The sequence below is a fragment of the Mobula hypostoma genome, chromosome 9, assembly GCF_963921235.1.
Source record: "Mobula hypostoma chromosome 9, sMobHyp1.1, whole genome shotgun sequence".
In the NCBI taxonomy this organism is placed as follows: domain Eukaryota; kingdom Metazoa; phylum Chordata; class Chondrichthyes; order Myliobatiformes; family Myliobatidae; genus Mobula; species Mobula hypostoma.
Genome location: NC_086105.1, coordinates 86,673,781 through 86,689,227, shown reverse-complemented (window position 1 = coordinate 86,689,227; position 15,447 = coordinate 86,673,781). Strand labels below are relative to the sequence as shown.

Below are 15,447 nucleotides of genomic sequence, written 5' to 3'. Positions count from 1 at the left end.
TACGTTATAGGAAGTTTGTAAAGCTTTAGTGAGGTTAAGAGGAAATTTACCAGGATACAGCCTGGATCAGAAAACGCGGCTTTTAGAAAAGGTTGAGTAAACTAGAACTTTTTTTCTTTGGAGCGGAGAATGAGAGGTGAATTGATAGAGGTGTTATAAGATGATAAGAGGTATTGATAGAGTGGACAACAAGCACTCTTTTCCATATGAGAAAGCATGGTTTTAAGTTGAATGGAGGCAAGTATAAAGGGATGTGGAAGTAGGTTTAATTAGATAGTAATGGGTGTGTGAAAGATGCTGTCAGGGCTAGTGGCAGAGACAGATATATTAGGGGCATTTGAAAGACTCTTAGGCCACGCTTGAAAGAAAGTTGGAGAGCTATACATGAGGGAAGCATTAGACTGATCTTGGAGTAGGTTTAAAAAGGTCAGCGCAATATTGTTGGCTGAAGGCCTACGTTCTATAATCTGTCCATATCTCTTTCTAGATAAGGAACATGGTAATCAAGTTCACCAAATTTAAAATTATTGTGGAACCTGTGTATCAAAAGGACCAAAGTATCAGGCAACCATCAGGATTGCCCTTATGAAATTTAAATTTGAGATTAGGGCAAACATTTGTTATTGATGGGTCTTTACTGATGAATAATTCCCCAAAAAATGATGGAATGCAATGTAAATAAATCTGTATCCATCCCTGCAGGCAACCTGTGAACGTGGTTTCACAGCAATGGAAGAATCACATCAGAAGGTGATTGATGAACTACAAAAGCAACACCAGCGTGAATTGGAGAAACTAGAGCAGGAGAAAGATCGCCTACTGGCTGAGGAAACTGCTGCCACTGTAGCTGGTAGAAACAGTTTATATACAAATTAATTTGTATTCATATCAGGATCTGAACTTTTTAAATCAATAACTGATCCCAAATTCGTTTTTTTTTGGTGTGTGTAACTATATGATGGCTGTGTCCCATCCCTCTCACCATTTCCTTGGTCATTGTCAGAGGCTGAATCAAATTTTTCTATCCTTTGATTTATAAGTGATAAATACCAACATTCCAATTGCATATCCATGTAAGCGCTGTATCTTACATATTTATTATGAAACAGAAGGAGGCTATTTGTCATGTTGAGCTCATGTCTGCTACCAGCAAAACAATTATCCAATGTCTTATTCTGTAGGCCTGCAAATTATTTTACCCCACATGCTCCTTTTTTATTCTTTTGTCACTTAACTACATTAAGAGGTAATCAACTAACCACCCAGCATTTCTTTGGGATGTGGGAGGAAGAAGGAGCACCAGGAGGAAACCCACATAATCACAAATGTGCAACTTCTTCTTTGGACCAATTCCCAGTCACCCATCACTGATGTTTTAAATGTTCAGATCCTGTTTTTATGGTTTTGTCGAGCTACAATATCTACCAATTGTACACCCCTTCAAGGTATTTGTACTGCTTCAGCTCAGGCCATTTTAATTGCTCCGCTAGAGTTACTTGTACTTTAGCTAGCTACTTGCTTGCATTACCTTACTAAGTTTTGTTTTTTTTCTTCTAATCATTTCCTTATAACTTATCATTTTGACCATGCTTTTGTCAACTACTCTAGTTTCACCTTACCCAATCTTTTGTCAGATTTACTGAGCTAAAAGTAACTGCATATTACAGGTGGTTGTTGTTTGTTGTCTCCTGTTTCTTTGTAGCTATTGAAGCCATGAAGAACGCCCACAGAGAGGAGCTGCAGCGAGAGTTAGAGAAAACCCATCGGTCACAGATCAGTAGTATGAATGCAGATATAGAGGCTCTAGGCAGACAGCACAAGTAAGTGCTCCTTCACAACAGCATTCAGAAGTTGATAGCAAAATACTGTATATCTCTAAGCTCGATTTGTATAACAGATTTGTTGCTCCACTTGTTTAAGAAGCCCATAAAGAGCAGGCAGGACAAATCATTCTGGACACTACCCAAACTGCAAACTGCCTTTTCCAAAAGCTTCCTTCTGGAAAGCATGAGAGAGCTAATCAAACAAAAAATTTATGCCATCTTAAAAGGTTCTTCCCCTGATGCAGTCATTCCAGTTAGCCCCCTCCTCCCCCCATACTTTATTACCTCAATCACTGCACAGCTCTGTAAACACTTAACACTACTTTTTATAATGCTGTCTACGTTCTAAATACATGCTGATATTTAGGTGCTGTATTCATGTGCATTTTATTCCATATCTGTACTTTAACTGCTAACTAATTTTTATGTGTAATGCACTGGTATGGTTCAGATGGTTCATATTTTTTTCCTCTGGTAAGCTGTTTTGTTCTCTGTATACTGCTTGGTTGGGGGAGACACTAAGGTTGGGCTTGGGCTTTGTTGGGGGAGACGAGACCCCGGAGAGAAGAGGTCGTTGGAGTCAACCCAGAGTGGGGCCATGATTCAATGGAGCCTGGGGAGATCGAAGGAGGATCGGCAAAGGGGAAATTGTGAGCTCCAACTTGTGCACATTAGACTGTTTCATTAAACTGGGCCCTTTTTCTTTTTTTTTGTTTTTCCGTAACTAGCCCTTTAGTCAAATTAGTAATTATAAAGCTAAATCTTTTAATTGTATGCGGTGTACTGTTATTTCGTGGTACTTATTTGTAACAGGGTAACAAATCATGGAGCATCCACACAAACAGGGAGATTTGGGGGGCTTGCACTTCAATCTCCCACTTTTGGCGGGGTTGGAGATTGTCTTCCCCAGACTTACGCAGTCAATGGAACCAGCGTTACATATGTAAATCTTTATTCTTTGGAATTGTTGAAAATTGTGTTTTGTGTTGCATGTCATGCCAACATACCATAGCAATTCCTAATTCACATAAAAGTATATGGGAAATAAAGTTGATGCTTGATTCACTACAATTCAGTATAATAATAGTTACCAGCTTTGGTTACACAGGTATCTCTGTTTCTCACCCCTGATGTGAGTACTTGGGTCTGATGAACATCACAAGTCCCAGTATCAAGCTTTCAAAATAGATGGTGCTGACTCAGAATTTGTTGAGAGCAAAAAAGTATTAACATATTACATCAATAACTATTCATCATTAACCTGAAGGGTTAACTGCCATTCCACCAATGCTATCTAACTTGACTGAAACGTTAAGTTAAAATAGCAAATGCTTGAAATACTTAGTAGGTGAGGCAACATTTGTGGTAAGACCTTTGGTCAAAACTGGGAAAGAGAACACAACTTAGTTTTAAGTTATGGAGAAGATGTAGAATGTAAGTATTTTTGTAAATGAAATCTTGAGCATTCATAATTTTTCCCTCTCTGGTTCTAGTGTCAAGATTAGAGTTTAGAAGAACCAACAAATCAAAAGGCTTTTCGTTGTTGGTAGATCTTACATTTTACATGTTGCTTGGGGTACCAGAATATAAGGTTTTTAGACAATCTAACCATACTTCAGCCATACCTTGAAAAGTTAATTTCAAAGGTTCATTTATTATCAAACCATGTTTTCTTATACCACTTTGTATTCTCCAGATAACCGCAAAACAAAGAAAGAACATGAAAGTCGCTCAGAGAGAAACATCAAACCCCCACCCCCCCAAAAAAATAAAAAAGAACGGCATCCCAATCATCAACCCCCTCCCACCTAAAACCCCCTCCCCTACACAAAACGGAACAGGATCATCGACCCCCCCCCAAAAAAAAATCCCTCCCCCACAAAAAAACTAACAGAACATCAACCCAAAACTCCCTCCCCTTGCACACCAGAACAGAAGGGAATAGGCAATTAAGAAAACAGAGAATATAAAAACCATAAGCCTGAAAGAAGTTCAGTCCATAAACACAGAACCACGATGCTGTCCTACGATATCACTGACATTTGTATTCGTTAAAAGAGAAGGACACCACATGAAGCAGAGAGGCCTACTCGCCTGCCACAATGAAAGGCTCACAGACTCCTTCTCCAGCAGCGATCAAAAGGCGGGCAGTCGGCACTGAAACTCTCACTCACCTTCTGTATTTGCCTCGATGTTTCAATCTCCCTTGGCTCTTTAATCGTTGATTAATGGACACTTTAAATGGTGAAATGGAGTTGAACATCAGCTCGCTTCCCAGAATCTTCTCAGAGACAGCAAAGCGCTGGATCACTCAAACTATCTCCAAACTGAAATCGCAGGCTCTAACAGTCCCAGAAACATATTTAAGATGAAAAACAAACGTAAAAGAAGATATTTTATGAATCTTGATACTGATATCTGTAAAATGGAGGTTCTTAAGTCCATAATGACCAAACTGAAAAAGATTACTGACCAGAGAAAATATGCAGGTGCTGGAAATCCAAGCAACAAACACATAACCCAGCAGGCCAGGCAGCATCAATGGAAAAATGTAGAGTCAACGTTCCAGGCTGAAACCCTTCGGCAGGACTCCCCTGGATATGATCAGATATACTCTTTTTAAACATCTGTCTGCTTTCATTTTTTATGTGGCTTTCCTCACATTGAACTTTTTATTCTTTTCTCAAATTTACAGAGAAGAAATGGGTTCTATCCAACGGGAGCTGCAAGTTTTGTCCGAACAATACTCTCATAAGTGTTTAGAAAATGCCCATTTGGCTCAAGCATTGGAGGCTGAACGACAGGCACTTCAGCAGTGTCAGCGTGAGAATCAAGAGCTGAATGCCCACAACCAGGTAATGCACTATTCATGCTGAGAGACAGCAGGGACACTATACAGAACCAGAGAAAGGGAAAACCATCCAGAATTCTTATTTTTGGGCACTACCCAGTGACCCTCCCCCCGTGTGCACATTTTAATGTGACTGAAACCATATTTCATAACTAAATAACTTGGTATTTAACTCTCCAATAAATATTCATGATTTTTACAAGTTACAACTAAAATATTGAATGATTATTACTCTATACTATAACAAGATGGCAGCTGTATTCCTTTTTGTTTCTTACTTGCTTTACAGGAACTAAATAACCATCTGGCTGCAGAATTTGCACGATTAAGAATGTTGATTATTGGGGAGGAGAAGGAAGAGGGTGCTGGCTCACTCCTCTCACTGGGGAAAGATGTCTATGAACTTGAGGTAAGGGCAGAGCAATAAATACTATTTCCTTTTGGCCTGTTGAAGTTGTATGTGTTTTTGTCTCTGTCATCTCTTCAAAAACATCAGTTAGATGGTCTCCTTTCTGAACTAAGACAACATGAATAATCGCTTACACGAGGAAATCTGCAGATGCTGGAAATAATTGCTTTTCACATTTGGTCACAATGGTAAAAACTTCATACTCGTACATCATAACACAAACTCTTTTGCACATTTCCTTTCCTTCTGTCTGCTCAAGTATTTGCTGAGTGCCTCATAAATTATCGTTAGGAAAAGTATAAAAGGTTTCTAATTTCTTAAATTTGCAGGTTTTATTGCGGGTCAAAGAATCTGAAATTCAGTATCTGAAACAGGAAATTAATTCTCTAAAGGATGAACTACAGTCTGCACTGAGGGTAAGTGAATACAGATGTATAACTAATTAATTACAGTAATTATATAAAACTAAAGTTAGGTCACATCTGAAATTTTGTTATCATCACTACACGTGACCTAATGCAACGCAAAATTAATGGAAATCATATCAAGTTTAAAATGTGCAGAAATATGAAGAAATTAGGACTACCTTCTCAGAAAATAAAACCAAGCGGGAGACATGAATTGTTCAAAACGAAAAATGGAATAGATGGGGCAGAGATTTAAAGACATGAGAACAATGAGAAGCAGATTAGATTAATACAAGTGTTTCTTGTTAAACAAAATTGCTACATTCAAAAAGTAACTATTAATTTAATTATTAAAAAACTTGATAAAATGGGATAGGAGTTGAAAATGGAAAAATAGAATTCTGAAATCTGTCCTAAGAGGGAGCTAAGCTCAGTGTGGGGAAAAGACAGGATAATTGGTTTATGATTGTGCTGAAATGTTTTTGATATGGTGATCTTTGATTCAGTCGTGTAATTCTAGCCAATGACAACTAAGTCCCATTCATCTGCCAGAGTTCAGTAACTCCTATGTTACTAACTTTATTATTCCTTTACCAGCATTCTGATTTCCAAACACAGCCCCTTAAAGTCATTAATGTTTAAATAACATCTAAATAAAATCAATGCTGTAAAAATACGTTACTGCTATTTTCCTTGATATTCATTTTTATTTCAGAAGGTATTCTATACAATTTTCTTTCTTACTTTACTAAACCAATTTAATGGTGTATGTTTGCACTTCTTTTAAGGACAAGAAGTATGCTGCAGATAAGTATAAAGGTATCTACACTGAGCTGAGCATTGTTCGAGCAAAAGCTGATTGTGATGTCAACCGATTAAAAGAACAACTAAAGGTTGCCACTGAAGCAATGGGAGAGAAGACAATAAACCATGATGTTACTAGCTATGGTAAAAATGGCAGTGTTTCTTTATTTCAAAATTCAGAAAGGTATTATTTGAATAGCACACAGGTCATTGAGGAAGTCTAGTGTTTCCTATAATGACTGCATACAACCTAAACTCGGTACATTTAATTCCCTTTGCAGAATTATTTAAAGAAACAACATTCACTTTGTAAGTAAATGATATGAAGACTAGGAATTAGGATTCCACAGGCAGCTGCCACTTTTAATAAAAATGGCAGACCATACTCAATGGACAGATTGCCGTCCCAATTTTTCCATTCATATTCTTCCCACATATTTTGTTGTGCCTGAGTTGTCAGAGATTCGTTGGAGTTATGTGTTTAACAGGGCTCTAGCCGTAGTTCCCTAGTGCATATTTTCAATCTTGACCCACAGCATAAGTCTTTCAAAATGTTTAAGTTGCATCATTCTTTAGTTCAGCAGACCTCTTAACTTTACGAGATTGATTTCTTTTAACAATGCAATGATTTCAAATATTTATCTTTGCTTTTCTATTTTGTTTTAATCTGCCACTTCCAGATATCATGAAATCAAAAAGTAACCCTGACTTTTTGAAGAAGGACAAGTTGAGCTCTGGCAGGTCTATGAGGTCCCTGAGGTCAAAGGTGAGTACTGGGCAAACAGTGAAAAACTGGCTCATTGCTGGGCTATGAGATATTGAGCTACTGACTACCTCTCTTCTCTTTTTTGACATCTCGTTAATATGAATAATGCTTATTATTCAGTTAAAAAGAACGAAGCTGGATCTAGAGCATTGAAAAAATTGGAATTAGTATTTTGTCATGCAAAGCCGTCTGATCAGTATATTTCCCTTAGGAATTCAAGCAGTGATGCCTGCTGTCCTCCTCACTAAATATTACTGCCTTTGAGAAGAGGCAATGGTCCTAAGATTATCTGTTATTTAGACTCATTATCTAGCTGTCTTGTATTTATGTCTATGCTTTGAGGAAAGCTAGAATACCAGTCCTCCACCTCCCACAGCTCTGTGCATCCTAAATTTCTGCAAAATGGTGGTGGTAGGGGTTTACATAAGTTCCTTGCTTGGATCACACTGCATCAGCCATAGTTCTGGAGCTACTTACTGGATTGATCTGTCATCTGAGCCGCATAAAATTCCTCAGTTTAACATTTGTCCTTCACTGTAGAACAGAGGGATCTAGGAATAATGGTGCATAGTTCCCTGAAGGTGGAATCTCATGTGGATAGGGTGGTGAAGAAATCTTTTGGTATGCTGGCCTTTATTAATCAGAGCATTGAGTATAGGAGTTGGGATGTAATGTTGAAATTGTATAGGGCATTGGTAAGGCCAAATTTGGAGTATTGTGTACAGGTCTGGTCACTGAATTATAGGAAAGATGTCAATAAAATTGACAGAGTACAGAGGAGGTTTACTAAAATGTTGCCTAGGTTTCATCTCCTAAGTTACAGAGAAAGGTTGAACAAGTTAGGTCTTTCTTCTTTGGAGCGTAGAAGGTTGAGGGGGGGACTTGATAGAGGTGTTTAAAATTATGAGGGGGATTGATAGAGTTGACGTGTATAGGCTTTTTCCATTGAGAGTGGGGGAGATTCAAATAAGAGGACATGAGTTGAGAGATAAAGGATAAAATTTAGGGGTAACATGAGGGGGAACTTCTTTTACTCAGAGAGTGGTAGCTGTGTAGAACGAGCTTCCAGCAGAAGTAGTTGAGGCAGATTCGACGTTGTCGTTTAAAGTTAAATTGGATAGATATATGGACAGGAAAGGAATGGAGGGTTATGGGCTGAGTGCAGGTCGGTGGGACTAGGTGAGAGTAAGAGTTCGGCACGGACTAGAAGGGCCGAGATGGCCTGTTTCCGTGCTGTAATTGTTATATGTTATATGGTTACTTGGACACATTACTTTGGTTTTCTTTAGTCATACTGCCCTCCAAGTTTGTGTGTCTGTTCAACTTTCTCAGTCCAATGGAGTTTGTAGTTTTTGAGATCAGGGTAGATAAGGACAAACCTTTATAAAAGATGTTAAATAAGGTTAGTAGTAAAGAATTAGGAGACTATCTCAGTATGGTACCATAAGCCACTAACATTTGATTCTAAATCATTATCGATAACCTTCATTAACTGAGATGAAATGCTATTATTTATTGCACTGAATTGCACTTATGATTCAAAGTTTAGAGGAAAAGTGAGTTGTAAGGATGCAGAGAGCTTGTAAATAGACAAGTTGATGTTGTAAGAAATTTCAAAGTACATAAACAGGCGGAGTAGTCCATTTAACCCCTTGCACCTGTTCCACCATTCAATAAGGAGATAGTTCATCTTTCACTTAATTGTACTTACTGATATAAACCCCATATCTGTTATTGCTTAAAAATCAATTAATCTGTCTTAATATATACTAGCTTGGATAGATATCTTGTTCAACATGAATAAGTTGGGCCTAAGGCCCCATTTCCACATTGTATACCTCCAACTCTATAAACAATTCAGTCTCCACAGCCATTGTGGATGGAGAATCCAAAGATTAATTATCTCTGTGTCAAGAAATTTCCTCTTCATTTAGTCCTGAATGGCCTAGCCTTTATTTTGAAAGTATTTCCCTGGTTCCTGATAGGACAGCAAAGGGAAACATCCTTGCATCTATTATAAACACGAGGTTCTGCAGATACTGGAAATCTTGAGCAAAACATACAAGTCAGGCAGCATCTACGGAGGTGAATAAAGAATTTATCATTTACCCTAAGAATTTTGTATGTTTCAATGAGACTAGTTGGAAGAATAGGCTATTCAGTTTGGATAGGAAGAAAAGTCAGAAGTGGATAGACCTTTGGAAACTAAGGAATGAATATGTTGCCACTGGGCTGGAAAGTGAACAGGTTCTAGGATCTCCTATGGTCTTGTCCATAATAAAGTACACCGTTAATGTTTTTCTTAAAGCTTTGGGGAAAATCTTTAAGAATATAAAAATATTTCTACAAATCCCAATGAGAAAACCTGTGGATGCTGGAAATCCAAGCAACACACACAAAATGCTGGAGGAATGCAGCAGGCCAGGCAGCATCTATGGAAAAGAGTACAGTCAATGTTTCGGGCCAAGATCAGGGTCTTGGCTCAAAACGTCAACTGTACTCTTTTCCATAGATGCTACCTGGCCTGCTGAGTTCCTCCAGCATTTTCTACAAATCTCAGTTAGCTATCTTATTGAGTCTTAGATTGTTCATTAGTGACACTCTACTGTTCCAAACCCAATCTATAGAATGGCACTCTCACTCTCAGTTAGCTATCTTATTGAGTCTTAGATTGTTCATTAGTGACACTCTACTGTTCCAAACCTAATCTATAGAATGGCACTCTCATTCTGGTAACTGATGTAATGTAAGGAAATATATTTATATCAGTTATACTTTGATATGAAGCTGTAGGTGTAAGCACACGTGGCTTTAATAACTATTTTGTCTTGTCCAACAAGTATCCAATATTTCTGATGTACAAAGATTGATTGCTTTACCTCTCTCCACTGGTTCTCAAAATTTTTCTTCTTCTTCTTCAAGCAGTCTGTAATAGAATGGGTCTCATGGGAAAGATGAAAGATGCAAGTATCAAGTTTGCTATTATGTAGGTATCAGGGTGGTTAAATGTCCTATTTTGCATGCATATCCCTTGTATTTTCTTAAAGGTCTTGCCTTGCCTCTGTTCTGTGTGTTGGGGAGTGGGGAAACAAAGTGAAACTGATTCATGTCATTAAGTTGCAGAAATGTCTCATTTTATGCTAACCATGCCATCCAGTTGTAAGTTGCATGAATGGATGTTGATGTCCATTCTGAAGCCTCTAGGCATTGTCTTACCTAATAATGCTGTAAGCAGAGGTTAAGAAACAGATTGAGGGTAGAACTGAAAAAACCTTTGGGTTCCAAATGGTTATTTCCATATTGTCTATTACCTGACCAATGCTTCCTTTAATTTTTCACAAACTTTGGTCCATTGGCTATGTTTCTAGGTAGTCACTACTCCAGCTAGAGAAAACATGAACTTCTCATGGCCATCCATCAACTGACATTTAAGTACAGATATAAATGGGAATGTCTGAACCAAGGAGCGGTTAGAATGGAGTAGATATGCGAACATGAGTTCAGTGGGGCAGGGACAGTGGGCCTACCTGAACAATTAGGTTTGTGGATCTCGGTAGGATGTAGAAACAAGCAGTGCGGGTAAGGGAACTATGAATTTGATTGCAGTAGATGGGAGTCTCTAAAATTTTATGAAGTTAGTATTGGTGTTGGAGACAATTTTCTGATGGTCCGGAGTGGGGTCCTTTTTAAGTGGTAAACAAGAGGAGATACTTCAGTGTTGCCACCTGGCCTCAGCAAGGTAGAGGTCAGTCTGCCCCACCTCAACTGTACCCCCTTTATCTACAGGTTTGACACTAGTCAAAGTCAAAAGTCAAAGTAAAATTTATTATCAGAGTACATACATGTCACCACATACAACCCTGAGATTCTTCTTTCTGCGGGCATACTTAGCAAATCTATAGAACAGAAACTGTAAACAAGATCAATGAACAACAAATTGTGCAAGTGCAGATATAAATAAATAACAAATAATGAGATAAAAGAGTTCTTAAATGAGTGTAGTTATCCCCTTTTGTTCAAGAGTCTGATGATTGAGGGTTAGTAACTGTTTTTGAACCTGGTTGTGTAAGTCCTAAGGCACCTGTACCTTCTACCTGATGGCAGCAGTAAGAAAAGAGAATGGGGCGTGGGTGGTAATGATTTTTGATAATGGATGCTGCTTTGCTATAGCAACATTTCATGTAGATATGCTCAATAGTTGGGAGGGTTTTACCCGTGATGCACTGGGCCGAATCCACTACCTTTTGTAGGATTTTCCAATCAAAGACATTGGTATTCCCATATCAGGCTGTAATGCAGTCAGTTAGCACACTTTCCAGCACACATCTATAGAAATTTGTCAAGGATTTTGATGACATTTCAAATCTCCGCAAACTTCTGAGGAAATAGAGGCACCCTTGTGCTCATAGTTCTCTGGTTTCCCTCTCCTGAAGTCTATAATCAGTTCCTTGGTCTTAGTGACATTGAGTGAGAGGTTGTTGTTATTACACCATCAGCCAGATTTTCAATCTCCCTCCTGTATGCTGATTCATCATCACCTTTGATACAACCCACAAAAGTGGTGTCATCAGCAAACTTCTATATGGTATTGGAGCTGTACTTAGCCATATAGTCATAGGTATAAAGGGAGTAGAGCAGGGGGCTAAGTACACATCCCTGCAGTGCTCCTGTACTGATGGAGATTGTGGAGATGTTTTTGCCAATCCAGACTGACTGCGGTCTACAAGTGAGGAAATCCAAGATCCAATGACACGAGGGTATTGAGGCCCAGGTCTTGGAGTTTATTGATTAGTTTTGAGGGGATGATGGCGTTAAATGCTGAGCTGTAATCCATAAAGAGCATCTTGATGTATGCATCTTTGCTGTTCAGATGTTCCAGGATTGTGTGATGAGCCAATGAGATAGCATCTGCTGTAGACCTGTTGCTTCAGTACGCGAATTGGAGTGGATCCATGTCGCCACTCAGACAGGAGCTGATATGCTTCTACGCCAATCTCTCAAAGCACTTCGTCACTGTGGATGTAAGCGCCACTGGGCAGTAGTCATTTAGGTAGGTTACTGTGCTCTTCTTGGGCACTGATATGATTGAGGCCTGCTTGAAGTAGGTGGGTACCACACACTGCCAAAATGAGAGGTTGAAAATATCCATGAACACACCAGCTAGTTGATCAGCACAGGTCTTCAGTACTCGGCCAGGTACTCTGTCCAGACTGTGTGCTTTCCTTGGATTCAGTCTCTTGAAGGCAGTCCACACGACATCTTCATATACTGAGACCAAAGAACCATCAGTAGATGTGGGGGTGCATGACAGTTTCTCACTTTTCTGGTGATCTAGCAAGCATAGAAGGCATTGAGCTCATCTGGAAATGAGGCTCTGCTGTACCCTATGTCGCAAAATTTCACTTTGTAGGAGGTTATGGCATTGATTATGGCAACCCTGCCACAGCTGTTGACATCCCTTATTGATTCCAATCTAGTCCAGAATCTCCACTTTGCCCGTGAGATGGCTTTCCAGAGATCATATTTCTTGTCGCATTCTTGATCTACAGACTTGAATGCCTCTGATCTGGGTCTCAGCAGATTCCGGATTTCATTTTTCATCCACGGCTTTTGGGAAAAACCCTGAATGCTTTCGTGGGGACACACTCATCCACAGCTGTTTCAATAAAGTCTGTAATGACCCTGAAGTAATCATTCAGGTCCTCAGATGTGTTCTTGAACACAGTCTGTCCACTGACTCAAGGCAATCCTGTAACCATTCCTCTGCCTCCTATGGCTACCTCTTAGTTGTCTTGATCTCCGGAGCCTTACTTTTTAGGCTCTATCTGTATGCAAGTAGTAGGACTACAGCCAGATGACCCGACTTGACAAAATGCGGTCTCGGGAAGAAACGATTCCTTATCGTAATGTAGCAGTGGTCTAGTGTGTTGGGACAGGTTATATGCTGGTGATAATTGGGCAGGATTTTCTTCAAGCAGGCCTGGTTAAAGTCACTGACTATAATTTGAAATGCTTCAGGGTGGGCTGTTGCTTGTTCACAGACAACATTGTGCAGTTTCGCGAGTGCTGGTTTATAATTGACCACTGGTGGTGTGTAAATTGCGGTCAGGATCACAGATAAGAACTGCCAAGGCAAATAGAATGGTCTTCATTTAGTCATTAGTTGTTCTAAGTCAAGGGAACAAGAAGTCATCATAACCCCAACATCTGTGCACCAACGAGAATTGATTAAAAACCCGCCACATTTTTCTTTAACAGTTTGCTGTTCAATCCATTCTGAAATTCATAAAACCTTCTGATTGTATCATTGCATTGGGAGTATTCGCCGTTAACAAAGTTCAGTACAACAAACAATTAAGATCTGCCTCTGATTCAGCAACCTTGCCCTGAGATCGTCAAACTTACTTAGCAGTGACTGCATATTTGCCAACAAGATACCAGGTAGAAGAGGACTCATCCCCCTGTGCTTCAGCCTGGTTTGAATTCCACCTCTCCTGCCATGTTTTCAGCCATTAGCGTTGACCCTTAAGGGGGCCTCGCTTCACTGCTTTGCACTTTATCACTTTAGCTCCACATTTAACTGTCAAACATGAGATCTGAAGATCATTGATGTATTTTCATAATCTGAGAATGGATGCAGAGAGAATTGAGGGCAGTGTGTTCAAAGGGGGTAAGCTTTGAGGAAAGAGTGCTAACATCAAGCTGGTTGATGTCTAGTCAGCAATTAGAGATGAAAAGATTCAGAGCAGGCAGAGTACCAAAGAGAGGTGTCCAAGAAGAGGAGGAAGGTTGGAGGTGGGAAAAGGAGTCGTCTGTGTGGGGTGGGGAATTCTTTTCAAAGAAGTAGGCTCAGAGACGGAGGCAATGAAGAAGAGCTCAGCATTGTGGGTGCAGAACTCACTGAGGTGTGGGCAAAAAAAGTACAAAGATAAGGACAGAATGTTCTGAGAGGGGAAGGTCAGAGGGAATGGTGAAGACATGGTAGAGATTAGAACTGGGATCAGAGGGGGAGGGGGAGAAGTGTTATGGCATTAGAGGAGGGAGACGGGTTGGGTGTTCAGGGAAGGTAGGGTGGGAGAATGATGGAGGCTCTGAAAACCCAAGACATGATGGGGCAGCTTGAGAGACCTGCGATTGGAGGGTAGTGTTGGGGCCCAGTGGGGCGAAGAAGACCACGGCCTGGAGGTAGTAGCAGCCAAGGTCGAGGCTGGAACTAGAGGTAGAGGCCACATAATTTGCGATTTGAAGGTGCCGGGGTTGTTAGAACCGAATGTGGCAAAGGTGGGATTGTGGTCTGGAGCCACCTGATGTCATTGGAGCTAGAGTTAGAGATGGTGTTATCCACGGCCTGGAGGCATCCAGGGCATTTGGAATCTTGGCTGAAGATGGTGAGATCCATTGTCTGGAAGCATCTGATCAAATCGAAGTCCGAGCGAGAGGTGGCAAGGGTCATGGTTTGAAAGCACCCAGGGCCTTTGGAACTGGAGTTGAAGACGGCAGGATCTGCAGTCTGGAAGTGTCTGATTGAATCAAGGTTTAAGTGGCAGTCAGCAGGAACCATGGTCTTGAGGCCTTCAGGGCCGTTGGAACCAGAGTTGGAGACAATGAGATCCGTGGTCTGGATGCACACTCACTTCATAGAAACATAGAAAACCTACAGCACAATACAGGCACTTCAGCCCACACAGTTGTACCGAACATGTCCCTACTGTAGAAATTACTTGGCTTACCTATAGCCCTCTATTTTAATAAGTCCATGTACCTAACTAAAAGTCTCTTAAAAGACCCTATTGTATCCACCTCCACCACCATTGCCAGCAGCCCATTCCACGCACTTACTCTCTGAGTAAAAAACTTACCCCTGACATCTCCTCTGTACCTACTCCCCAGCACCTTAAACCTGTGTCCTCTTGTGGCAAAAAAAAAGCTCTGACTATCCACACGATCAATGCCTCTCATCATCTTATACACCTTTCTTTCTTTCTTTTTAAATCTTTTTATTGAATAAGTATACAAAAAGGTAAGCCATATAGGCACTAATACACTGTTAGAATATAATAAAATTACAGGAGATATTAATACAGAAAAAAAAAGTGATACAAACAATGTAATTTAAACATAACATACCAAGGTAACATAATAGTATACTAATTTTTATATATATATATATCCATAGAGAAAAGGAAAAAAAATCCCAAAGAAAAACCCACCGTGCAACTAACTAAAAGCAAAGCAAAGCAATGGGCTAACTTGGAACCAAGTAGAGTTAAAGAACTTGAAATCACGTCCTCAAACCCGACCTCCATTAAAAACAGTAAAAAAAAACAAGAAGGGTATATAAATATGGAGCAAAAAAGAGAAGAAAAAAAATTACATTAAATGAAAAT

At 39.8% G+C, this 15,447-nt stretch overlaps 1 protein-coding gene across 7 annotated transcripts in view; it reads left to right on the top strand.

Annotated features, from left to right (window-relative positions):
- LOC134351833 (myosin phosphatase Rho-interacting protein-like) overlaps positions 1-15,447 on the top strand; it is a 313,354-nt gene that overhangs the window by 259,730 nt on the left and 38,177 nt on the right. For 5 of the 7 annotated variants that reach the window (XM_063058602.1, XM_063058605.1, XM_063058606.1 and 2 more), the window contains 7 exons: positions 703-850; positions 1,703-1,820; positions 4,519-4,678; positions 4,964-5,083; positions 5,413-5,499; positions 6,279-6,438; positions 6,975-7,060. In XM_063058602.1, coding sequence (XP_062914672.1) covers positions 703-850; positions 1,703-1,820; positions 4,519-4,678; positions 4,964-5,083; positions 5,413-5,499; positions 6,279-6,438; positions 6,975-7,060 — 879 coding nt within the window. Of the gene's footprint in view, positions 1-702; positions 851-1,702; positions 1,821-4,518; positions 4,679-4,963; positions 5,084-5,412; positions 5,500-6,278; positions 6,439-6,974; positions 7,061-9,985; positions 10,047-15,447 lie in introns of all 7 variants that reach the window. The other 2 variants (XM_063058603.1, XM_063058608.1) reach the window with 1 other exon arrangement.